The 27968-nt window shown below is 37.9% G+C and overlaps 1 protein-coding gene and 2 pseudogenes across 5 annotated transcripts; all 3 read right to left on the reverse strand.

Moving 5' to 3' along the window:
- Positions 1-9199: 9199 nt before the first annotated feature.
- Positions 9200-11671, reverse strand: LOC143629045 ((+)-neomenthol dehydrogenase-like; annotated as a pseudogene). Its single transcript, XR_013152865.1, has 5 exons — positions 11649-11671; positions 10923-11169; positions 10760-10834; positions 9956-10126; positions 9200-9673 (listed from the first exon to the last, which is right to left on the reverse strand). The product of XR_013152865.1 is annotated as a (+)-neomenthol dehydrogenase-like (transcript).
- A 4198-nt stretch (positions 11672-15869) lies between these two features.
- LOC143629024 ((+)-neomenthol dehydrogenase-like) lies at positions 15870-17136 on the reverse strand (annotated as a pseudogene). The gene is made up of 5 exons (XR_013152863.1): positions 17093-17136; positions 16764-17010; positions 16611-16679; positions 16359-16543; positions 15870-16266 (listed from the first exon to the last, which is right to left on the reverse strand). The product of XR_013152863.1 is annotated as a (+)-neomenthol dehydrogenase-like (transcript).
- A 501-nt stretch (positions 17137-17637) lies between these two features.
- On the reverse strand, positions 17638-20319 carry LOC143628972 (putative threonine aspartase). Of its 3 annotated transcripts, none has more exons than XM_077098394.1 (11): positions 20182-20319; positions 19538-19588; positions 19347-19467; positions 19154-19238; positions 18987-19068; positions 18694-18912; positions 18453-18604; positions 18257-18380; positions 18065-18169; positions 17899-17971; positions 17638-17802 (listed from the first exon to the last, which is right to left on the reverse strand). In XM_077098394.1, coding segments are annotated over exons 1-11 (1152 nt in total). In that variant the 3' UTR covers positions 17638-17800. The 3 variants fall into 3 exon arrangements, with proteins under 3 accessions (XP_076954509.1, XP_076954508.1, XP_076954510.1); XM_077098393.1 differs by having other exon boundaries at positions 17638-17805; XM_077098395.1 differs by having other exon boundaries at positions 17638-17805; positions 18257-18373; positions 18449-18604; positions 20182-20305.
- Between the last annotated feature and the right edge of the window lie 7649 nt (positions 20320-27968).

A 27968-nucleotide genomic window follows, 5' to 3' on the forward strand; every position in this document is an offset into this window, starting at 1 on the left:
ATGTCTAGCTACCAGGAGGGTAGGCTGACGAATGAGCTTCAGATTCTTCTTGCCCGGATGCAGCCGCGCATCGAGTTGCTTTGTCGTGAAAACGACAAGTTAAAGACGGCGCGTAGCCAGGAAGTGGCTCAGGCGCGGGCTATCCGGGAGGAGAACAGGAGACTTGCCGCCATTGCTGCGGAGAAGGAAAAGGCCTTCAAGGCCCTCGAGGTTGAAGTTCAGGCCCGGCTCGAGACCCGTTCCAAGGCTACCCAAGCTGTTAACGAACAGCTTAGGTTGGCTAAGGAGACTGCACGGAACGCAACCGAAAGGGCCACCAAGGCTGAAGCTGTTGCTGAGCCTCTACGCACTGAAGTTGAAGAACTTAAGGCCAGATTAGAGAAGCTCCAGCAGGCTCATGATTCCTTGGCCATGGAAGACGCCAATAAGCTCCAAGAGATCTTGGACCAGAGGGGCATGCTTGACCACACTGAGCGTAAGCTGAAGGGCGTTGAAGAGGCTGCAGCTAAAGATGTGTTGCTTGCCAACCTTACTAAAAACGAAGCCGAACGCGCCCGTGATGAAGCTCAAGCTGCCCTCCAGGAGGCTCTGGTCACCAAGGAGTGGCTTCTACGAGAAGCGTTGTCGCATGTATGCGTAGTTCCGTAGTTTCTTCACGCTTTTCTTTATACTTAGAAAAGTTTTTAATATATTTTTATTTTGTAGGTTGTGCATCGGGTTCTCACGAACACATCCTATGACGATGCTATGAGCGCAGCCCTCAACGCTTCTCATGAGGATGGGGAAAAGGCTGGGTTCCTGCTTGGTCTAGGGTTTGTTGAACAAGGCATCCCGCCTTCCAACTTCCCTCTTTATGACGTGGATACTGAAGCTGCTTATGACCAGGCAGTGAATCAGTATGCTGCCTTCCCGCATCCGGTGGTGGGGAAGGTGAACGAGATTGCTGCTGCTGATGATGGGCTAGCTATTCTCAAGGCTTTCCTTGAACCGCCACACTCAACTGATGGTGCGGGTTCAAGCGGGAGTGGTCCTGAAGCTTGATCCTTTAGATCCCTTCCCACTGTTAGAATAGATTTATATTTTTGTATGCGGGTATATGCCCAGCAATTCTTGTAATATTTGAATTTTGATGGAATATAAATTATTTGTTAATGCCTTGCCTTGTAAACCTTATATGTTTTGTTTCACGCATATTTTAGTTTAACTTAGCAATTTCTTGAGTACTTTGGATAAGTTAACCTTTCAACGTGGCAGATAATAGGTTAAAGTTTTGCTTCCTCTTTCGTGATTGTGCGGGTAAGACCGTCACTTTCACTTAGTAGGATGGCTAAACTTTACCTATATCTGACCTGCGTGAAGGTTTTCCTCATCTTTTCCTTAGAAATTTTTACCGTTTTTAAGCTTATGTGGGTTTTGCCGCCTTTCACACACAACGACTTACTTCTTTTCACACTTATTTATGCGGTGAATACCGGCATATCAGTGTGGAAAGTTCATAAGTATAAAGGTAAGGCTATCAACACAATGTGATAAAGGAGAATCATTTCCATTAGAAGCGGCTCTAGGCCTTTTCTTTACAAGTTTGGAATTGATCTACATGTAACATTTGCGTAATTGAGCTCCATTCCATGTTCTTGGGATGGGGGTGCCATCGAGCCTTTCGAGCCGGTATGCGCCCTTTCCCAAAACTTCTTTGATAATGTATGGTCCTTCCCAGACCGGGGCCAGCTTTCCTGGGCGCTCTTGGTTCGAAGCCTCGTTGTTACGCAATATGTAGTCTCCTACATTGAAGTTGCAGAGTTTTACCCGCGTGTTGTAGTATTTTTGCATTTGTCGCTTGTAATTCTCTTCACGCGCTGCGGCTAAATCTCTGCGTTCTTCGGTTAGCATAAGGTCTAACCGTCTTTCTGCATCATTTTCTTCTGGCTGAGTCAAGACCCTTGGTGAGGGTAGACCAATTTCGACCGGGACCATGGCTTCAGTGCCATAAGTGAGGCTGAACGGGGTTTCTCCCGTACTTGCCTTTTTCAGCGTTCTGTTTGCCCAAAGGACGTGTGGAACTTCGTCCACCTAGCCGGATCTGTGTTCCAAGAGTCTTTTCTTTATGCCGTCGACGATGCTCTTATTTGCTCTTTCCACCTCACCATTACCCTGCGGGTGCGCCACTGAGGTAAAGGTGTGGGTGATTTGAAGTTCTTCCAGCCACTTTTGTAGCTTCTTGTCAGCAAAGTTGGTGCCGTTATCGCTCAACAAATTCTGTGGAAGTCCAAAACGACAAATAATTAATTCCCAAATAAATTTTTTGATATGTTTTGCGGTTGTTTGGGCTAAGGGTTTTGCTTCTATCCACTTGGTGAAGTAGTCGATGGCTACCACTAGAAACTGAACGTTCCCTGCTGTTGTGGGAAATGGGTCTGTCACATCGATGGCCCACTTCTGAAATGGCCATGAAGAGGTGACTGGAACAAGTTCATTCTTCGGGCGATGCGTGTTGGGTGCGTAGAGTTGGCAAGACCTACACTTTCTGATGTATGCCAGCGCATCCGTATGCATCCCCGGCCAAAAGTATCCCGCGTTGTTTAGCTTAGCTACAACAGCGCGTGGACCTGCGTGTACTCCACAGATGCCCTCGTGTACTTCCCTTAGGAGGTAGCCAGCATCTGGGTTGTCCACGCATCTTAGGAGTGGGCCAAGAAATTATGTCTGTAAAGGATGTCATCGATGAGTTGATAGTTCAGTCCTTTACAGCGTATTTTTCTTGCCTGTGTTTTTGACTCTGGTAGTATACCCGCCGCAAGGTAATTTATTATTGGTGTCATCCACGTTTCTGTGCCGGTTTGGATGACACAGATTTCCTTGTGCGGGACTGATGGTGCTCCAAGGAGTTCAATGCGGATGTCCTTTCCCAAGTGGGTGAAGGCTAATGATGCAAGCTTGCTTAACGCATCCGCAGATTTGTTTTCGCTACGCTTGACGTGTATGACTTTACAATCGTTAAAATCGCGCATAAGGGTTTTTGCTTGTGCGAGGTACAGGGCCATTGTGTCGTTCACGGCCGTGTACGTCCCGTTTATTTGGTTGGCTACTAACATGGAATCCACGTGGGTTTCCAAGTTTTTCACTCCCATCTTACGCGCAATTCTTAGCCCGGCCAAGAATGCTTCATACTCCGCTTCGTTATTCGTACTTGGAAAATCCAGTCGAATAGCGTAAGTGTATTCTTGGCCTGCTAGGTTGGTTAGTTTCAACCCTGCGCCTGAACCCTCGTTGTTGGCTGCTCCATCAGTGTAGAGTCGCCAGACATCATCGATGTCCTGTGCTGGAGACGGTTGAGCCTCCTCCTGGCACTCTTTCTCTCGCGAAGCGGGGACTTCTGCAATAAAGTCGGCCAAGACCTGGCCTTTTATGGCTGGTCTTGGCTTGTACTTTATCGCGTATTCTCCCAATTCTATTGCCCATTTGGCTAGGCGTCCTGACAATTCGGGTTTGCCTAGAACGTTTGCAAGTTTGAAGTTGGTGAGAATGGTGATTGGGTGACCTTGGAAATATCGTCTTAGCCTGCGTGAAACCTGTACAAGTGCTAAGACTAATTTTTCCAGGGTAGAGTACCGGGTTTCTACGTCTGTTAGGACACGGCTAACATAGTAGATTGGCATCTGGATGCCTTTTCGCTCTACTAGCAGGACTGCCCCGGTTGCTCTATCTGTGGCGGAAAGGTATAGGATTAATTCCTCCCCCGCTTCTGGTGCTGTGAGCGTTGGGAGTTCGATCAAGCGTGACCGAATTTCCTGAAAAGCTGCTTCCGCTTCTGGTGTCCAGCGGAAGTGCGTTTTCTTTAAACAGTTTCTCAATGTTGACACGAATGGGAACGACCTATCCGCATGGTTTGCCAAAAAGCGGTTAAGTGCGACTAGTCGTCCATTCAGTGTCTGAGCTTGCTTGATGGTAGTAGGTGATTCCATTTTGATAATGGCTTTGACCTTTTCAGGGTTCGCTCTGAAGCCATCTTTAGTAACAATGACTCCTAAGAACTTCCCTTCTTCCATCCCAAAGGAACACTTGCTCGGATTGAGCTTCATGTTTATCTTTCTGAGCATGTTGAAAGTTTCTTCGATGTCTTTCAACATCGCTTCTGGCTCAGGGCTTTTGATGACCAAGTCATCCATGTAGACTTCCAAGTTCCTCCCAATTTGGGCATGAAACTCTTTGTCCATCAGGCGTTGGTATGTGGACCCGGCATTCTTAAGTCCGAATGACATCATTTGATAACAAAATGTGCCATCGGGCGTCCGAAATGCGGTTTTGTCCTGATCGTCAACGGCCATGTGGATTTGATGGTACCCCTTATACGTATCAAGGAAGCATTTAAGGCGAAACGGTGCTAACGAATCTACCTTAAGGTTAATTTCGGGTAACGGGTAACAATCTTTGGGGCATGCTTTGTTTAAGTCTTTGAAATCTATGCACATGCGCCATTGTTTGTTAGATTTCGGTACCATGACGGGATTTGCAACCCATGTTTGATATCTTTAACGCGTACGATGCCCGCGTCAAGGAGTTCCTTGACTTGGGTTCTACACGCGTTAGCTTGTTCCGCCCCCATTACTCTGCGCTTTTGTATGACTGGCGTAAAAGCCGGGTCACACTTGAGCTTATGCTCTGCCTTACTTCGAGGTACACCAGTCATGTCAGCTGGTGTCCACGCGAAGATGTCAGCGTTTTTCTGTAGTAAGCGTTTGAGTAAGGTGCGCGTAGGATCAGTGACTGTTGGGCCAATGGTAACAGCCTGATCAATGTATTTGCCATTGAAGGCCCATTCTTCTGGTTCGGTGATGGTTGGTTTAGCCATCTTTGGTTTGGGTTTAGATGAGACAGATGCGATGCATACCTGGGGAATACCGGTGATCATCGCTACACCCTCAGCTGTTGGCCATCCCATCATGCCGTGGACTGAAGATACCACAGCATTGAATCTTGCCATCCCGTCTCTCCCGAAGAGAATGTCGTATGTGTGGTGTGGACCTACCTCTTCAACAATCAAATCATAGTACCTGTTGTGCCCAGATTCCGCCATTTAATTTGGCTCAGTTCAACTGCTTATTTGGCGATGAAGATGCAGAAGAAGCAGCAGCCAATGGGCTAATATTAATGGCTGTAGAAAGCTGCAACATAACATAAGCATAGGAAAACACGTGGAGACAAAATCCACCTACTATTTTTGTTTTATTTATCTTTTTGAAACGGCATGAGGCATCTACTACTTTCTAGTTCTTATTATCAAAATAACAAGGTGTTATCTCGGCCGCGGTTACGCCGGTGTACATTCGTTGTAGTTGTTTCTCTGTTTAGCTATTTAGTTGGTGTGATTTATTAATTGTTACAAAAGTTCATTCCATTTATGGTGCTATGTTTAGCTAGGCAATTTGGTATACGCTTAACACCAACGCTTATCGTCTATCTTCCACCTTGCAACAATCGCATCCATCACACGATTCAAACACTCATAAAACATAGTAGTTATAATAACTTTACCACCACATCACCTTTTATATTACTTGATTTAGTAAGAAATCTATAAATACAAAAATCTATTTCTATTTTAAAAAAAAACAAAAAATTAAACCAAAAAAAAAAGGCTATCGGCAGGATCAAACTCGCGACCTACAATTCACCACAATCCTACACTACCACCACAACAACTTTCATGGTTGTTATCTTTGTTGCTTTCAAATATTAAATACTAAAACAGATTTCAAAATATTGAAAAGAAAAAGAAACTTAGTGTGACAGCCATTGATTGGACCTCACCAAAATCATCGTAACACTTACTTTTCCTTTAATATATAGTATACTTGTTTATTTTTCTATTTTAGTTTGTTTTAAGGTTGTTAAGGTATGCGGTGAATAATACATGATTAGGTGAAATTACTTATGCGGGTCATTTTTAATTTGGCGGAAGAAATTCTTGAATATCCAAGTAAGAATATATAGAATAAGGAGATGTGTCTTGCGGTGCAATTTATATCAGTGATAATATGTTGGATGATATAATCTAAAAAGTAGAAATTATTGTATTTTCAATAATATTCCATTCGTATTATCAAAGTCGGTGAACCATATTAAATTGGCATCCTTCATGTGAATGAAGCAAGGAAGCTAAATAATGTGCTTGAAGTAGGAGAACTGAAGCCGGCTCAACTTCATGAATTTTTCAACTTAATATAGGTTGTATATTTTGATTTTGTATCCTGTTTTTGCTTTTATTTGTTTTTTTTTTTGATGCTTGGGTCGTGTAATTAAGTGGTCATTCTTTTGGTTTGATAAAATTGACATAAAAAAAAAGCTAAACCAATGATCCTATTTACTTTATAATTACAATATATTGTTTGTATAATCTTAATATTTCATAAAATTAACTGCTAACTATTTAAAAACATTTAATAGTGTAAGGACCCGATCTCGGCGTCCTACATTGGGTGTTGGATTTACTCATAAACACAGTTCTGAACATCAGAGTGAATTAAAACTTTTCGTGGAATAATAAAACGTCGATCATTCATACATAATCATTCAAATCTTTTCTTTAACATACTCAATTGTCTTAACATAAAACATAAAATAAAACATCGGGTCTTCCTTCTCTAGATGTCAGCAACTTAGTCCATACCATGTGTCATCCTCGAGTCAGCTCCTTTAATCTATTTACATGCGTGCATACTAAAAGTCAGCTACACTGATTGAGTTCTAGTTATTCAGGCGATATACATTACATTCACATACTTACATATACGCATCCAAAGATACATATTACATACTTAACCTACTTACCTTTCATTCATACGTACTTACATACATACTTACTTTCGTACTTTCATACATTCATACTTTTATTATTTAGTACATACATAATCGTTCTATGTTTTAAAGAGCCTTTCACCCTATAACATTCGTAGATATTATTAGGGTCTGCAACCATTTATTCTTCGCAATTATCAGGGTCTGCAACCATTTGTTCTTCGCAGTTATTATTAAGGTCTGCAACCCTTTAACCTTCGCATATATTATCAGGGTCTGCAACCCTTTAACCTTCGTAGATATTAAGACTTAAATACCTACAACTAGGATGGGTGGGTAAGGTCGTCTCCATAAGGAATCAGTGAAAAGTACAAGTTTGACTTGTGACTTAAATTAATAATTAAGCGGACAGACGATGTCAAGCAGTTTAGAAAGATGTATTTAAAACACACGATTACTTTTAAAGTTTGTAAACAATTATGAGAAATAAGTGATTCACTTCAAGTTTAGGTAATGCAATAACCAACTAGTCACGGATTCAGTTAAATTGATTACGCAATAATTACTAGACCCAGTAGTTTGGTTGTTATGACAAACGAAACCATATACGAACTACTAACATAACTGAACGTGATCTACCCAATTACCAGTTTTATATTATGAAAACTAAATATTATGCAATGACTAATGGTTTTCGGATCAATGACTTAAGAATCTAGTCCTAAATGTTGATAAACACAACCGAACAGTTGATGCAAGACTTGATAAACAAAAACACAAACCATTTAAATAATCAATTGATAAAGCAAACAAGATCAAATAATATATTCAACCAAGTCTTAATCAATAAAGCACATAGAATCCAATCAAAGTCAGTTTACACAAAACTCTAGCCTAAAGTGATCACAAAGATTTTTAGTCTGACATTGGCACAAAGATTAACTCGCTTGTCTGATGAAAGGATGGAAGCATGGACTGATTGGACGAACGGAAAGCTCGGAGATGTTGCAAAATCCTCCCAGGGCTTGTTCTTGGCTGCTGGAATGGAATATAGCTCGAAGGGGGTGCTCAAAACTGATTTTATAAGATTTAGGTTATTTTCCCCGTTTTTACTTCCTTCACATAGCGCGAACTGCTTCCATTTAGGATTCTTCGCGTGCGAACAATCACCTTCTCATCCTTTTGCGTATCGGGAAGGGCTTCAGTAACAGGGATTTTTGGCTTTTCCTTGTTTTCTGCATTGGGATGCGTGCCACTCAATTCCGCTCTTCTAAGTCATCATTCCAAGCTCGTAAATAACACCAATAAGCATTCTTAACGTCCAAAGACTTAAAACACATATACATGCTGAAGTACCAATGTTCACACACTAAATAAACTAAAACGAACATATTAATATAATATTATACATGATTATACCCAACCATCAATGACCCAATGGCAAAAAGCCACTGCTAGCTAGCTCAACCCAACTGTACGGAGCCCTTAAGCACCTCCAGGTTATCTCCAGTTCTGGGGAAAATGCACCCGTCCGAAGACCCACTTGTGGTAAAACTCGGACGCCTTGCTTGATTGAGCCACTCATGCCCCTCCCAAAGTGTTGTATGTGGGGATTGAACCCGAGCCACTTTCAACTACACCATATTGGAAAGGACTAACCCAAAAGAAACCGTATTAGTTTAATTTGTTTTGTTTTTTCTTTTCTATATTTACCCGTTGGTTTGTTTCGTGTTTATATGATTTTTTTATTACATTAACTCGTTTGACATGTTGGCTTGTGTCTTTTTATCTGTTTTTAACATTTGGCCCGCATCATATTTAAATGTTGTTTAAGAGTTGTGTTTTGAGGATTTAGGTAAGAGAGAAAACAAAGGACGTGTTGAAAGAACAAATTACATGAATTGTAACTAGAGTGTGTCCACGTGATATGACAGGGAACACAACACACCAACACATACATCGATGAAGTATTATATAAATTTAAAGGTTTATGAACATAATATATATAAAATCATATAAAATAAAAACAATTTTTAGAATTTAGTTACACAGAAAATTGTCATAATCAGATCTCTACTTGATTTTCGTTTGATAACTGCAAAGTTGAAGTTGCATTCTAACTAATCTACGGTATTTATAAATTATAATCGACTGTGTATTTTTTTTTATTTTTTTGTATTTAATCACATAATTGACATATATGGGTAAAACTAACTAAGGTTGTCAATTCATTAGAGATAATTTTGTACCCATAAGCTCTTAAAAAAATAATATAAAAAGACAATCCCGTTTATGTCATATGTATTATTATAATATAATATAGATACATTAACATATAAATTACATTATTTAATCATAAATACGAAACACGTAAACTACATTAAACATATAATAAATTACATTAACAAAGCTTTGTATATAAACATTTATGGTCATCTTATTACATTAGCATACAAAAGTGACCATTGCCCTTACTCAAATTCTATATCTCATACACATTCATTAAAACGACGTGACACCACTTCCATCGAAGAAACACCCAGACGGACCGCCTTTGGGAGTCAACGCAACCTTAACCGGAATTCCTGCACCGTCTTCGACACTCACTGTACATGTATTATAGTTCATGTCTGTTTTAACATAGCCCGAACACACAATTAATGGAAAAACTTGGGTATTTCTTGGCCAAAAGTCTTGAGTAAGCATTCAAGGCTGCTTTTGAGAGGACATATGCTGACAAAAAGGTGGGCCATCCTTTGGCTTCTAACAATCCATCATTGAAATCTTTCAAAAATTCATTAACTACTGAATCTATTTTCTCTTCTGTTAGGTTTTCAATGTCACTCAATATGCCTTTAGCCCATTCATTTTTGAAATTCTGAAACACACTTACACAAGTGAAATATGTTAAAAAGAAATATGTCATGACTCATGACCGAATAATTAAAAGGGTGAGTCGTTTTTGAAAAGAAAAAATAAATAAAAGTACCAAAATAAATTCATCCGCTAAATTTGTTTTTATAGTGGCCAGTGACTGGTAGGTGGTGACAGCAGACATTAATATAATTTGATTAGACCGAGTCATTTTTGCTCGGTATGGTATATTTCCAAAACAATTATCTACTAGCAATAAACTACGTGTTAGAAAGATTACGCTTACCTTTAGCCATCCCAAGGATGAGGAAACGTTTACAATCGTTGGGGAATCGGATGATTCAAGAATAGGAATGAAATGCTCAATCATTCTTTTGGTTCCATAGTAGTTTGTTTGTATACATTGTATAGCCCGCTCATAGGTTGCGGTTAATACCTTACTCCACTCGATTTGGTCCTGTATCGAAAGGAAAATGGTAACATAGTAACAGTACGAGGTCTGTAAACGAACCAAATGAACACAAACAAGGGCATGTGGGTGTTCGTTCATTTAACTTTGCGTTGTTACGTATTTCCCCTTGCTAAACTCATAATTACATGTTTTCCCTTCTTGAGATCATTAATTACATATTTCCCCAAACTAAAAAATCAGTTACATATTTCTCTTCCTAAAAACATATATATTACATATTTATTATCCATTTCGTTAAAAATTAAATTATTGAATGCCTATTTTACCCTTACTTTTCATAAAAGATTTTTACCGACTATATATGAACACGTTTAATCAGCGTCAGACGCATTACCAGCCTCGGACTCGTTAACCAGTTTCGGACACGTTACTAGCGATAGACACAAGCCAGCTTCGAACGCATTAACCAGCATTAGAGATGCCAACGTGCTGGATTCGGACGGATAAACAACGCCGTACATGTTAACCGACGCTGGACACATCGTCGGTTCCTAGTGCCAGACGCGTAACTGTCCTAGGACGCGTGACCAGCGTAACCGACCTCTAACATGTATTCATAGTTGTGTAAGAAGTACAATAAGTTGTGCACAAATCACCTCCATATGATAAAACAAGTACCTCTTTGCCGCTAGCTTTTGCAGCCCTTATAGCCTCTTCATCTGTTATAACACCATCAATCCCAGCATTGCTCACCTGTAGATTGTTTTAGTTAACGAGTGGTCAAAAATCAAAAATATAATAATCGTAGCGTAGAATTGAAGAACGCGGTTTTGGATCATACCAAAATATCAAGCTTTCCAAGTTGAGTTTTCACAAATTGGGCTGAGGAAGCCACACTAGCAGGATCCACCACATCAAGTTGATGAAATGTAACAAGATCCGAAAGACGAGTGTCTTTGAATTTGGCAACAGCATCAGTCCCTCTTTTTACGTCTCTAGCGGTCAACACTACTTTGATCCCATTTGAAGCTAGTTGCTTGCATATTTCAAATCCTATACCTTTGTTTGCACCAGTTACTAATGCATATCTACACACACATATTTACATATGCAACGAATAACAAAACACAAATGCAATAGCGCTAATGTTAATATTCGATCCGTGTAGTGTTAATGTGAAACAAAGTTTAGCCAATTTAGTATAAGTAGTGCTTTATATTTTGATTTTGAGTTTTGACGCGGTGCTAGGTTAGCGCGAATTCTAGGGGTGTGCACAACACCGAAACAACCGAATTGTAACTGGAATAATCGAAACCAAGAAACCAAACCTATAAAAAATCGAAATAACCAAAACCAAACTTAACCATTGTGAAACCAAAACAACTAAACCAAACGGTTTCATGCGCACCCCTGGTACCCTAACGAATTCTCAAGGAGATATCTTTCTTTGAAATACACTTTTGATCTTATTCGATTATTGATTTTGTGTACTACAGAATATTTATATTTGAAAGTGTATTTACAAAGCTATCCAAGTTGTATGAAACTTTAGATCAAATCTTAGTACCTGTTCTCCCCAGATTCTGCCATTTTTGGCTCAGCTCATGAGCTGCGTATTCGGAGGGTTAGATTTAGATGATCAAAAGCAGCCAACTGGTTATGAAATAATGCCATAATGTATAAAGAAAACTGCATAATTGTAAGAAGACACGTGTGCACAAAATCCACCTTATTTTACTCCTTCAGTCCTTTGTATTATCCAATGGCTATAAAATAAAGATTATCGACTTTTACTTATTTATTTTTTAACAAACTTTTTTACACTTAAAACTCATCTAGTGTTATACATGTAAAAATTTGAGCTCAACTAGTGTTGTACATGTAAAAAAAATTGAGCTTGTTTAATGTTGGTACATGTAAAGTTTGAGCTCATATTATTTTTTACAAAGGTAAACACCATACTACTAAACTACTAACCTGGTATAATTCTACATCAATTTTGTTTATTTAATTAAGTTACTCTTTAGTTTTGGAGAAAGCAAAAAAATATTAAAAAAAATACAACTTTAGCTGCTTATATCATTATTATATTTTTACACCACTCGTGTCTATTTAATTAATTTTTCTCTTTTGTTTTGTTTCGAAGAAAGCAAACAAAATAATAAAAAAATAAAACTTTATCGTATCAAGCGGATACCAATGTCATATCACCATAATTGATATGGTATTGGGTATATGTTGTTACTTATTTTTGGTTTCGGTATTTTTGATACCAGTATCGTATCGAGCAGATGTGATAATACTGTTTAAGGGTTATAGTCAGGTATATAATGAAAAGTCTAGACAACTGTGTGCTATATATAACATGATTCATGAGATCATCATGCATGTTGTGATATCGTTGAATGGTCTAAGTATAATTTGACTGATTATCATGACTAAAACAACCATACGAGGGTTTAATGTCCATACATTAATATCCTATGTCAAGATACACAATTCCCATCTAATACAACTGTTGAGTCAGACTAGGAAGATTGGAATCTTCTCAGCCTCCTCAAAGAAATGGGTAAGTATAGACTTCGAGCAAGCCTGGACTCTCGAGCACAAATTTACTACCTCGAGCACGATGTCTTATGCTCATAAGACTATCTTCTGCAATTTCTTTCAACTGTTGAAGGCTTCGAGCAAGCTACACTTCGTCAAGCAGATGTTCTTCGTCGAGTGTGGATTGTCAATCGAGCAAACAACTTGATCTATCCAGCTTAAACCAAGTATTCCGAGTATCTTGGTGGGTCATGGATACAATAAAAGAAGATCTCAAATGTTCTAAGTATAACTTTTGAGCATGGTTCAATTCCGAGCAAGCTTCTATACCCGAGTATGCTGAAGTTTGTTCACAATAAGTCATAAGGCAGGATTGAATAGATTGAGAAGAGCATGCTTGCTCGTGGATCTTATTCGAGCAAAGCAAGGATAAGTTATGAAGATTGAAGTCTGCTGGAGAAGAATATTTTCCTATTAAAATATTCTAAGTAAAGTCTGCTCGAAGACATGTTTCGAGCATGCTGTGCATTACAAGTCTGCTCGACAAGGATTTATCATACTTGAAGACTTGTTTACACTTGTATTTATTTATGTCATTCATTATGTAATCATTAGGGTTTCTAGAAGGAATGCATGGGCATATAAATAGAATCCTAGGTTTCCCACATAGGGGGACGAGTTTTTACGGATTACGGGGGCATAACAAACAGAGCGAATATTCCTCATTTTATGCAACCTCATACTGCCGCTGTCACGAAACCCTAGACATTCTTTGCTACTTTTTCACTATTCATAAATGATATATATTTAATATAGTGAATCTTTGTCTATTGTTTCTTATTACTATTACTGAACATTTATTTTCATACCTATCTTCATTCCCAATCTATGAATATACTGATTCTGCCGGTGTATTCAGAAGGCCTTTAGGTTATTAGATCTAGTGTGTTCTTGTCAACCATTATTGGTTTTGCACTAGGTCCAGTCCTGACAGCAACGTTAGGTGCTAAATTCAACGCGGAAAGCTTGACATAGAGATATTGAAACATACTATCAGAATCATTCCAAGGTTTGTGTTCAAGCTACAAGATTAAGGAGGTTGAATTAAAACTTCTTAATAGTTCTTTAACAAATTGCATTTGCAGGTGCGAATCATCTAGTAAATATTGTGTCGAGTAAGTGTTGGGAATTTCGGTTCATGAACGTTACTTGGCGTGCAAGGTTAAGTAACATGATTTAAGGAGTGGATAATTATAAACAATTAAATGTGCTCAGATTTAATTGTTAGTATAATTATTACGCCCTATTATTTAGCAATCATAGTTGTAGTCTAAACGTGATAGGTTAGATTATAAATATCCGTGCTTTGGGGTTTAGATATTGTAATTTGAGTAATTGAGTTTTGTGAAGTTTCTCAATAACAAACGTGTCTATGTTTTCATGTTCGTGTTCGTGTTCCTGGTACCAGTTACATTAATTGGTTTCAGAGTGTTCGACATACCTGGGAACCGGCATGAAGGTCGGACCTGTGCACTTGAAGGTCGGAGTAACCTGTGATGTGAGGGAACTCCAACCGGCGAGCAGCAGCAAACAACATCGGTTTCCGTTGAGGGCGCTTCTGATTCCGTCAGCAATTTGCAACGGTACACAGCAAACGGCAATGAACGGTGGCTTGAGTTGAGGTCATGGTGGACGGAATCATAACCTCCACCTTGATTGAATCCGGTCGTTAAGAAGAATCTGTTTTGTTGAGGCGTTACTCGGCGTGCAAGGTTAAGTAACATGATTTAAGGAGTGGATAATTATAAATAATTAAATGTGTTCAGATTTAATTGTTAGTGTAATTATCATGTCCTATCATTTAGCAATCTTAGTTGTAGTCTAAACGTGATATGTTAGATTATAAATACCCGTGCTTTGGGGTTTTGAGATTGTAATTTAAGTAATTGAGTTTTGTGAAGTTTCTCAATAGCAAACATGTCTGTGTGTTTGTGTTCATGTTCAAAACCTGGTACCAATTCCATTAGTAAGAACTTGAATTTGTGAATTTATGTGTATATTAACTTCAGGTATTTAAATGGCTAGCAATGATTCAATCCATAATGACACCCTGATAATCTAATATATGAATATTGTATACTAAGATGAAAATTCGATCCATTAACATAATCAATTATGCATAAACTTGTGTTGTTGTGAGAATTGTTTTAAGTTAATCATGCATATCACTAAAATAAGTGCGGAATGCTGGTGATTTTACTGTTATCAATATGATTTTAGTGTTACCGGATTAGATTAATTTGATGATATAATAAAATACAATTAGTTGCTAACGACTTACGAGATGCAAAATATACTTTTTCATTATTAAAAAATATATTTTATGATTTGTCAGTTGGGCCTTATTGAGCTATATGTTTTAGTCAGTTGGGTTTTGTATTAATTCAATTTCAAAGATGTGTTTAGTCAAAAATTTTATTCACGACGCACGATACAACTTTCATACTCACAATATACAACAAAATTTAGTTATTTAATTACATCTTGGTCTAATCTGAGTGTAGCCTCAAATAGTTTAATCTAATAGTGATATTATTTCCAAAATTTACTCAAGTTGCCATCATTATGACGTACAACCACGGTTTTGTTATTTTCATAGGGTACATTTATTTTGCAACGAATTGAACTGCCACCCCTGACCGAAATGTGCGCTCCATAAGTTGGTGCCACGTTTCCCGCAATGGAACCAATTGTTAGGATTAGACTAAAAGCAAAAGCTGCGAGATGGAGTAGGCCTCCAAAGTACAAATACGAACTGAATTAATTAAAAAAAAACATACAAGAAACTGAAATGAATAATATCACAATTAATCTACCGCTAATGACGGTTACTAATCTAACCGCTCCAATACTCATCTTATGTTTAATCTAGGGCGGGAATAGGTTGCGATAATCAGTCAAATTAGGTTGGATTCTTACCTGAGTCAGGTATGTATCAAAAACAACAACCATACCTAGTAAATCTTACAAATAGCAAAGGGTCTGCGTAGTATAGGCAAGCATTACCTTTATCCATCTGAATATACTTCAAAACAAATAGCATACAAACATAAAAAAAACTGAAACTATAGAAATAGGTATCTACCAATAACAAAAGGAGTAGCGTAAAAGTACCTTGGTAATATAGAGAAGCATATAACATGATAAACAACATATGAACATATACTTTTACATATTCAACTTCATCAAAAAGATGACACTTCATCCCTGGAAAAGAAAAGACCAGAATGTTTTTGCCCATGATCAATTGGTAGTAATGCAAGCCTGACAACACTATAGGCACCCTCTTCAACATTCAACTTTCCGGTAAATAAACTCATATTTGTTTTCACGTGCCCCGGGCAAACACAAGTTATGATACAACTTGGATGCTTCTTTGCTAACAATCTTGTGTAGACGTTCACGGCTGCTTTTGATAACGTATATGCAGATAAAAAAGACGGCCACTTCTTTGTTTCTAAACAACCCTCTTTAAAATCCTTAAGGAAAACCTCAAGGATCTCGAAGATCGATCTACGATCTTCGCTTAGAGATTTTGTATCGTTCAAGATGTTACAAGCCCACTCGTTGGTTACAAACTGTCAAAGTTAACACGCTTGTCAAGTTGCCATCTCAAAATTATTGATTTTATGACACTAAAAACAAGTTAGTAAGTTATTTTGTTTTTAACCTGTAATTTTCCGGAACTTGATGAAACATTGAAACATTGACGATTCTTGGAGAATCGGACAATGAGAGAAGAGGCATGAACGCTTCGATCATCCTCTTTGCTCCGTAATAATTTGTTTGAATGCAGTCTTCTCCTATGTTATATGGCTGTGTAGAAATCTCGCTCCATTTGATATATCCTGAATCCTGCAATAATCATATTTGTGACGCTTTAGACGCGTCCCGTGTCATTTTATACTGTTTAGAAACTTACCTCATCATTTGTAAAGGCTTGTAATGCATTGGTGTCTATACTCAATCCCAAAATTGCAGCATTATTCACCTATTAATAGTTTTAAAACAGTTTATATAAAAACATTTGTTAACTATAGTAATATAGCACATAAACATAATATACATATCATACCAAGATATCAAGCTTCCCATATTTGGATTTCGCAAAGTCAACGAGAGAAGAGACGCTAGATTGATCCAACACATCAAGTTGATGAAAAACCAGATGCTTAAAAAAAGAACAACCTTCAAGAGTTTTCATTGCGGTTTTGCCCTTTTCCACATCTCGAGAAGTTAACACAACATGAACACCTTTTGAAGCCAACTGTTTGCATATCGCTAAGCCTATCCCTTGATTCGATCCGGTAACTATCGCGTACCTACAAACACAAGACAAAAGTTGAAACATTACCATGTGTTTTAATTTGATTAAAAGTAGAGTATGAGTTTGGATCAAATTGCCTTTGTGTTGCAAGAAATTTTGAGTCTTCTTCTTTGATGGCCATTCTGGAGTGATGGATGATTAAGTTATTGAGAACATATATATCTTGGACTTACAAATGAATCATGACAATAGTTTTGGAAGTATTTTGTTTTTAAAATGATTATTTTTATTGTTTTACTTAACCAAGGCATTGTGTCACATCTGACTCACAAGAGATCTTGGCCGGTGTTTAATTAAAACAAAAGATAAAAGTTATTTTAAGATGTGCACATATAATATACTAGATGTTAACAGTATGTCTTTTTACTCTTAGCATTAAAAACATTATTGACATTGATTTGGGGTCATCTTACATTTTATATCGTAAACAACTAATTGGAGATGAAACAAAAACTACTAGTGTATATCTTAATGTTAATTTATAAAATGAAAAAGGTCATTTTGAGAATATGACATACAAATTAAAATCAAAAGAAAGCAAACAATATAAACTTGACACAAATCTAGTTGTTCTATAAGAAACAAAATTCATTAATTAAAGACAAGTTTGAAGCTGAAAATGGCAGAATCTGGGAGAAACAGGTACTGCTACTGCTGTGATTGTCCATCGATCAAAACGGTTTTCACAAACTTTAACTTAAGACGCTCAATGTCTTTTGTTTTGTTTTAGTGTCGCTGGAAATGCCACCCGGTCATAATCAGAATCTGGATCTTCAAACCTAACATTCTTCTAAAATAAAAATTATTATTTAAAAAAAATGATAATTTTGCATAAATTAAGAAACTGTACACTTAATTAAAGTCTTAAATTATGTACACTTACAATTGAGGTTAACTAATGCTGCAAATTGGGATATCTCTGTTCTATTCTGTTGTTTATTCCTCAAAATAGAAGCCTGAAAACAGTTTGAAAGAAAAACAAATTGATTTTTATAAACATGTTTGGTTTTTACTCAAATTTATACAGAATCAGCAAAAATGTTTCATACCTTGGGCTGCTCCATGGAATTACCAAAATACCCTATTCCAAAAGATAAGGTAGTGTAGCCAGCAGCAATTTCAACAGATTTCAGCTGCGGTGATGATCCAGTACCCTAATAATATATGACCAACGAGTTAGTTATAACTACAAAAATAATACTATGACAATAGTTATATAAATCTTTAAATAACAAACTAACACTTGAAGGAGCCTCGGCTTGCACAAGCAGAATTCCAGCGTTAGCATCACTAACACGTTGGCAACTGTCGTTGATTACAGACTCAAGAACTTTTGAGCAGGCCGCACCTGGACCAGCCTGCAATCTGCACGGGAGTTGACCATATTTGGCTCGTATACAAAAATATTTAAAAAATTAATAAAAATGAAAGACATACAGTGAAGAAGAAGTACAACATTCTTGAGCAGCAAGTTTTCTCATCAGGCATTCACCAGCACCACTAACACAACTACCAACTTTTAAAGGGCCCGTAGATGAGGCCCAGCAACCAGAACCATATGTTGCTGCTAATCCCACACGCCCGCTCACCTTTTTCATTTTAAAAAAAACAAGTTTATAAACATACAGATCAAACAAATGAGCTCAGATAAATATATAGATTCCAAAAAAATAAAGACCTTTAGAGCGATGCCACCACTAGATGCTCCAGATGCTATATTCCCTTCTTTGTCTATACATATAACTCCTACGGTGTCCATAATGCTGTCCATAGCAAGATTATTATCGATCTGTTGAGAACTAGATGACGGTTCGCCTGATAAAGTTCTAGATTTTGCATCATCAAGCATTGCTTTATAATTCTTCCATTGTTCTTTTGCCTTTTTTGTCACAAGCCACTATAAGCAGAAAAATACGGTTACATACCGAGAAAAATATATTAAAGTTTCAAATGGGGCACTGGTAAGCCTACCTTATCGGCGTCTTCAATGGTTGCTAGAAAGTCAATGCCCTTTGACTTAGCCCAAACACGGGCACCCTCACCAGCCAAAAACCTAAAAATATTAACCCAGCAACAAAAAGGTAACTTAATTTGTACGCCTTAAAAGACAAACTCACAAAATTGAAATGGAAGTTTACATTGGAGGAATTCGACCGAGCAGGGATGAACCCGACATCTGCTCTTTGACTAACAAAGCTGCAATCTTGATGGCATTTTTTACACCTGATAATTATTTGCTTCAAATAAAGGTAGAATATATATGAGAACAAAGCCCCAAAATATAAGTAAACCAAATATTAAAGAAAAAGAAAACAACATTTCTGGATATACCTGGCACTGCTCCAACAGCTCCGAATGATCCCGAACAACCATCCATGACACTGGCATCACATTCAACAAGACCATCTTCTGTCAAGTTTGATCCTCTACCAGCATTTGTGCATGGATCATTCTGCAGTTAAACATTCAAACATTTAAAAAAAACGCATATACAAATATTCACAAAGTGAATACAAGCATACCTCCAAGGTCTCAATGGCTGCTGATACAGCATCTACACATCTGCCAGAGCCCTATAACAAAGCAAAGATCATGAAGAACATCCTATACTAATAAATAACTTAAGTGTCTAATTTTCAAATTAAGCTAAAATTTCGAAATTCATTTTCCTTAAATATTAATGAAAATTCAATCATGTCCAACTTTATAATTCATTAATAAAGAATGTCAAACTTCAAAATTTTCAAATATCATCATAATCAAACCTGCGTTCAACTCTAATCAATGATAACAATTCAATTATCAAGTAGACACTGACATAATCAACAAAATTTTACATTTTTTAACAAAAACTTTCTAAATAAACTTATTATTCTTTTACTTAAAGGCTATTTAAGTCTCCAAATATCACCAAGTTCAAAATTACATTCATTAAAATATCAGAATAAATTTGAAGAATTATTATAATAGTTGTTTATTTACGAGTATACGTTAACAAATTACATTATTAATTATACGTATATCAACCCGTGAAATACACAAATACTAACCTAGAGGTGGACAAATAAACCTATTAAAAATTCGAACCGAAACCGAACCGGTTTGAAACCCATTATGCAGAAACCGGTTTGTAATTTTCTCCACCAAAGCCGGTTAATTACTCCACCGTTCGGAGAATAGAGGCGGCGGCGATGCAGGCGAATCTCATGGCAGATCGGAGAGACTTTTCGTTGACGGGCGAGTGGTAACCGGCTCCGACGTGTACGGCCACGAAGAATCTGTCGTTTCTATGATCGCCGGCCATTAGTTTACCGGTTATCGGCGGTCGTTAATGCTGACAATAGTCAGTTTTGCCCCTTAATGTTTTAAGTGTTTATCATTTAATATCCCCAAATGTAGGCAGGCTTCGGGTCACGGAGGCTTACATTTGGTTCCGTCTTGTCTTTGACTCATCAGGCGAACGATAATAGCTCGCAAGTACACCGAGGCTTAAACACATTCTTATCATGTTAAAGTCGTGTAAGGTGAAGTCCCGGGCTATCTAGGAAATCCATGCATTCAAACACAATCAATCAAGCAACCCAACCATTATGGGTGTGCAAGACACCCAAAAAACTGAACCGAAACACAAACCGATGGTTTGATTTTATGTTTTTGTAAAAACCGAATAAACGGTTCGGTTTTGCTTTTGCATGTAATAAAAAACCGAAAAAACTAGATTAAATTGAATTTCTAGATTTTATTTTTTTATTCTTTATTTTAAGTAATTTACAAGAATTTAATAAATGTGTAACCCAAGTACTTTTGGCAAAATGTATAATAGTCTGTTAGTTAACAATTAACAAATTATTTATATCTAAATTCATTATTTCGCCCAACTTTCTTTCCAGCCTGAAATTTTCAAGCTCAAATGGCAAAAATCAAACGGTTTCAAAAATTCAAAGGCCAAAGTTTTGATTTGCGGTTTGGTTTTAGTCCAAAGCTGTATCGAACCGTACCACATACACCCCTACTAACTATCGAATATTTGGGATGTGACAATTAACTTTTTAGGACAATGTTTTGGATGTATACACAACCTTTTTTTTTATTTTAGTGTTTAACATTAACAAGTTTTTTTTACCCGCGCTTCGCCGCGGAGGCGTGTATTTGAGAGAGCAACCAACACCGAAACATCAACTTCGCTACGTTGAAAGGTTAATGTCGATGAAAGCTAACTCAAGGATAAAGACGACGAAAACTAAAAGCTTTTTTTTTAACGCCTTAATTCATTAAAACACATATCAAACAACTTTTATACCATATTTAATATATTGTAAAAAATTAAACTTGTAATTTGCATATGTGCAACATATTACGCAAATTTGAAGATCATAATATACACAATCTCAATGAAACTGTCTAATTGAAACTTAATACCAAAAAACTAATTTCGCTGTACTCAATAAAGCGAAACTGTCCAATAGAAACTTAACATCAAAAAACTAATTTTGCTGCACTCAATAAAGCCACCACAGCTCACCCGCCACCAACGGTTCCAAACCGGAAACGATAGATGATCGTCATCATAGGCTCAGACACATGATCATCATAGCCGCACTCAACCAAACCGACAAAGACCACGACTCATAATCGGCAATCATAATAGCCCACTGTCAACACAAATCCACCACCATCGCCCATCAGAATCCCACCGTAAGCATTAATCCACAACAAGATAGCATAATCAAATGACAACCGTCAACGGAACACCCTCACTACCATAGGCGGCGTCGGACGACCGATGGAAACAGGAATCCAACGACTCGAAAGCCGGGCGCCACCTGGACGCCGTTGAACGGCCCCCTGTAATGTAACGACATCCGTAATTTTTGTCTTTGTGAGTGTGAAAAGAATATGTGCATAACAAATATCATCGGAGAAGAATTAACCCAGCAGTGGGATATGTGAAAGACAATATAACAAGTAATTATAAGTATTGAGAAATTTATATTTTCTGCTATTATAACAAATGAGTTTAAGATCGTAGGTGAGGTTTAAAATGTTTGCTATTCTACACGCGTCAGAATCTCAGGAAACAGTAAATACATGATTTTTTTTAACGGCTGTAAAACAACTATTTAATATATATAGACGGAATTATATATATAGAGAGAGGGGAAACTTTTACTTTTTAATATATATATACATATATAGACAGAATTATAGAAATTGTCCTTTATCTCTAAATTTCACTCGTTGTCCCTGATTTTCAAAATTGATCTTTTTTGTCCTTTACGTTTCAAAATCCGACAGCCTTTATCCTTTTCGCCTAACCCAGTTAGATTTTCTCGTTAAGTCAGGTCATGTGCCTTGCACATGAGGATAATTTGGTCAATTTACCTATTTGATTAAAAAGTGTTTTAATAAATAAAGAAAAACAATAAAAAACAATTAATATATATTTATATTCTTTATCTCTCTCCTCCCTTCCTTCCTCCATAGCCACCACTAAGCTTTCCGGCGGCCACCACTGCCGGCCGCGTCGTCTTCTCCGGCCACTCTACCTCCCGCCGCCGTCTTCTCCGCCCCTGCTTCTAACCCTCAGAGTTGGAACACAAGGGTGCACCGCATATGGATATGTCATTCTTCTAGACGCAAAAATTAATAAAAAGCCCAAAAATTAGTTGAAAAGTTGTTGTTATTGCCCCTTGTGGGTTTTTGAAGTCAGTCAGATTAATACAACAAATCTCGACCACTCCGTCCTCGTCTTCTAAACCGATCGTATATCTTTCTCTCTCCAATTATTGAAGGTACGCCTCTTTCTCCCTCGATTAATCTCAATCTCGCTTTATAATACATCTGATTAACTGTAATTCAAAACTGATTTGGATTACACTAGTTTTAATCGTCAATTGAAATCAGTTTATTGTTGTATTGAGTACTCAATTGTCGATCTTATACACAGTAGAGGATCGTATTGTTTTATCTGATTTACGGTTTTTGGAAGCCGATTCTAGATTTCTAGATCTAATTCTTTGAATTGAGACGAGTATGTTGTTTATTGAGAATTTTGGATTTATTTAAGTGTAAGTTAGAGTGTTTGAATTGAATTAGGTTTGTGAAGCAGTTGATTAACAGTTTAAGATATGATATATGCTGCTGGAATCAGAATCGGAAGCGGAATTTAATTAGTTAAGTTGCCTGTTTTTCCTACTTTGGAGGTTTAGAAGCAGGCCGGAGAAGACGGCGGCAGGAGGTGGAGTGGCCGGAGAAGACGGCGGCGGCCGGCGGTGGAGGAAGAAGAAAGGAGGAGAGAGATAAAGAATATAAATATATATTAATTGTTTTTTATTGTTTTTTTATTTATTAAAACACTTTTTAATTAAATAGGTAAATTAACCGATTTGCCCTCATGTGCAAGGCATATTGACGGGTGGATTGAAGAGCCACCCTTAATTTTAGTAACTCTAAACAAAACATGAGCGTTTACGTGTTATTTCAAGGATTTAGGTTACTACCGTATATGTTGCGTGTTTGCAGGTACAAGGGCTAAAAATGGCTATTCAAGTGAGCTATGATTGAGAGGAGCAAAGAACTCGAGAGTTGGTGATGGAAGTCAACAAGTCAAAGAAGAAACAAGGAAATTGGAGATGAGGCTACCGTAGCTTACGGTAGCCACCGTAAGCTACGGTAGGGTTCTAGTGTAGTGGCTTAGCGTAAACAGATTGAGGTTGGCGTAGTGGCTTTCAAAGCCACCGTAGCTTACAGTGGACCCTGACGCAGAAATTGTAACTGCCATTTAAGGCCGTTTTGGGATGACTTTTGGGTGTCTTTTATTGTTTTTGATTAGAGACACTTGGGGAGGCGATTTGGAAGAACTATAACTCAATTTTGAATTGTTTAAACATTGGAGACTTGTTTTTGATTCATATGCACATTGTAATCGAAGGGATGATGACCTGAATCATGCTCGGCTAATTTCCTTTGTGTTTTCCCTCGGATTGTAAGGTTTCATATTGTTTGTTGATTGAATGTTTATGCAATTGCTGAGATGGTAATTTAGTATTATTGATTTCATAATTATGATATCTATGTATTGATTGATAAGTTATTAGTTTGTTTAACTCGTGTTCTAAACCGTCAGTTTTTGGTGCTATAGGCAATCGGGATTAATCGGGTGGAATTCGGGGTCGGATAATCTAATTGATTTTGAGTGACAACCTTGCAATTGTTAATCCAAGTACTTAGTCCTCAATTATCACAATCATTTGCATATTCATGAATTATGTTTTATAGTTCGTCTCAGATTAAACGTTTACATTAACATTCATTGAAATCTGAAATCGAGGGAAAGCATATCCTCTCATTTTTGATTAAAAAACCGTGTTAAGTGTTTTAGTTAATTTTCGTTAATCAAACAAAACAATCAAAACTTTGAAATTTTATTTTCTTTATTTAGTTTAAATTTAGTTAATCTATAAAACTACTTCTTAACACATATTCCACAAACTCTTCGTGTTTGACACCCATTTACCACTATCTAATTATGTGTAATTGGTTTATTTTTGCGTGAGTCTTCGACCTCGTATCAAATTTTGGCGCCGTTGCCGGGGAGTAGTGCGTAACGTGTGTTATTTTTGTAGTTTTTGTTTAAATTGTTTATTGTCAGTTTTACGCGGGTTGTGCTAGTGTGCAGGTACTTACAGGTATATGTATACAAGACGCTCTCGATCTTCATCACCATTAGCGTTTGTTCCTGAAATCGAGAGAACCTTTCGTCAGAACCGGATTCTGCAAAGGGAACACAAGGTTATTGGGTCTCCAAGCACAAAAAGTCGAACAACTGACACCACAATCATGGCTTCGGAACAAACCGTACCGCCGATGCCACCACCCATTAATTCACCAAACCCACCATCCACCGTACCCATTACCACCATCAGTTCCACAAGTGAACCTACTTTAGTTGTGTTCAGCTTTCAAAAACCAATTAACCTTCCACCCTTGACAAGTTTTATGCCTACACAAGGACAATCATCAAATTCATCACAACAATCACCTTTTCACTCTCAACAACACCCACTATACAGTCAACAACCATACACGTTTACCCAAGACCCACCCAAATCCATACTTCACCGGGTCAAAGATCGGGCCCGCATTTGTTTGGTGGGCCACGGTTTGGTGATGGCAATGAAGGGTATGAAGAGTTCGAAAAAGGATATTCAAGCGGGGTTGATGGGAGTCAGTTGAGGATTCAAGGGCAGTTTGGGTATGGATCCGACTTTCAACCGCAACAACAAGTGCAACAATGGGGTGGACCACATGTCAATCAAATACAACAACTACAACCATTGCAACAAGTTCCACAACAACCGCATTATCAACAACCTCAATTTCAACAACCAAATCCCCAACCGCAAGTTCAACAAAATATGCAACAAAGGCCCGTTTACCGACAAATGGGTCAACCAAGAGTACCGTTGGGGGTACCAAGAAGACATGCAAGGGAAATGGTTAGGGGAATAAAGGCTCATTTTCAACCGATCATCACCAATAACCCATCTCCGGTGGTTATTCCTCAAAACCAAAATGGAAGAACGTTTGAGGTGAGAACTAATGCACTCCAAAGTTTACCAAAGTACAAGGGTCTTGCAACGGAAGAACCCTCTTTTCATTTGGAGGCATATGAATCTATTTGCAACACGATAGGGGGTCAAGGTTTTACACCGGATGAGGTTAAATTGGTTTTATTTCAATTCTCGTTGGAGGACAAGCAAAAAGATGGTTTTACACATTGCCATCCGCATCGATTTATACTTGGGCCGAGATGCAACAAAGGTTTTTGGAAGAGTTTTATACGGCTCAAAAGACAAATGATGCGAGAAGAAGTTTGAGGTCTTTCCAACAACAATCGAGCGAAATGTTTCATGAAGCATTCGAGAGGTTTAACATGATGATCAAGAATTGTCCTCATCATGGTATAGCTCTTTGGGAGTTGTTGAATGCTTTTCATGAAGGGTTGAATGCGGAAGATGAACGGGATTTGATGTCAATCACTAATGGTACTTTTGGTACCAATTATAAACAAGATGATTAGCATTTTTGGAGCAAATGTCGGTCACATCAAAGAGAAAGGCTCAAACTGCTAGAAGAGCAAGACCGGCAATTGGAAGACCACAAGTTCATACCGTGGAAGATGTGGGGGTACAAACCACTAATCAAAGAATTGATGTTTGTACCAATTGTAATGAGTTGGGTTATGGGGCGGATGTGTGTACGATAGGTCAAGCACAAGTTGAGGAGGTAAATGCACTTCAAGGACAAGGGGGTGGTAATCGGAATTTCAACATGAACTCAAACACTTACCACCCCGGGTTGAGAAATCATCCAAATTTCCGTTATGGAAATCAAGCAACTCAACTCAATCCGAATTTTCAAGGGACTTCTCAAACCACCTTTATCCCTCGTCAACAATACTTCAACCAAGGCAATCAAAATCAATTTCAAGGAACGGGTGGTAATCAAGGTGGGTCTTCGAGCCAAAGTTCATCAAGTGGGAATGAAGTGATGGACATGCTTAAGATGATGCAACAAGAGATGCAAAAGAGGAATCAGTTGGATGAAGCTCGTATACAAAAAGATGAAATTCGTGACAAGGCCATCCAATCATTGACAACTCAAATGGGCCAACTTGCAACCGAGGTATCTAATTTGAAGAAAAACAAAGGTCAACTCCCGAGTGACACCAAGGTGAACCCTACTCACTCTACTTCTCACAATGTGCTGATTAATCAAGTAAGTGTTTTAAGAAGTGGTAAGGAATTTAAAATCAATACCACACCAGAATTAGTTGAAGGTGTGGTAGAGGATGTGACGGGGGTAGAAAGTGAAGATGAACAAGCTTCACCCATTCAACCCCCTAAACCATCCACGTTTTCAAACAAAGATTCAGATCAAAATGAGTGTTTAAACGATAAAAGCAAGGAAGTGGGAGATGTTCCAATTCCATTTCCTTCAGCCTTGATCGATCCGGGTAAGAAAAACGTGATTTTAAAATGGGGTCCTCAAAAGGAGGAGATGTGGGAGGTTTTCAAACAGGTTAAAGTGAATTTACCTTTACTTGAAGCAATAAAACAAGTACCCGCTTATGCAAAATTTTTAAAAGAATTATGCACTCAAAAGAGGCAACAAAAAGTGCCTACACAGGTAGACTTAACCGAGCGGGTAAGTGCGGTTTTAAAAGGAGACCTCCCTCCTAAGCTTCAAGATCCGGGAACACCCTTAATTAACATTCAAGTGGGTGATTTTCAAATGTCTAGGGGGTTATTGGATCTTGGGGGCGGAGTGAGTATTCTCCCGGGGGTTTATATGACCAATACGACTTTAGTCCTTTGAAACGTGTGGAGACCACGGTTGTATTGGCCGATTTATTTCATAAACTTCCTCGTGGAATCGTACGGGATGTAATTGTGAAGGTAGAGGATTTTTATTATCCTGTGGATTTCTTGGTGTTGGATTATTCAACGGGTGACTCAAGTCAACAACAAAATGTTATCTTGGGTCGACCATTTTTGAACACAGCCCATGCAATCATTGATTGTAGATATGGTACCGTTGACATGACTTTTGGCAACCGGAAAATGCGTTTAAATGTTTTTACTAATGTTGCTAATTCTTTGAGTGGTGAAGAATGTTTTTTGGCAGATGTGGTGGATCATTGCAATCCTCATGAATATGATGAGGATTATGTAGAGGCTTGTCTTTGTGATGACTCTGAACAGCTACACATTTGTGCTTTGCGGATGGAAGAACAAAAACAGAATGTGCTAGCTCTACAAGAGGGAAGACCACCATGGACACAACAATGGGAGAGGTTGCCAAAGGGAATCAATTCGGATACAAAACCATCTTTGGAGTGTCCACCAAAGGTGGAGTTGAAGGAGCTCCCAAGTCACTTGAAGTATGTGT

This window comes from Bidens hawaiensis, unplaced genomic scaffold (assembly GCF_021521415.1).
Source record: "Bidens hawaiensis isolate Kalapana, Puna unplaced genomic scaffold, B.hawaiensis_p1.1 tig00005142_1, whole genome shotgun sequence".
Classification (NCBI taxonomy): domain Eukaryota; kingdom Viridiplantae; phylum Streptophyta; class Magnoliopsida; order Asterales; family Asteraceae; genus Bidens; species Bidens hawaiensis.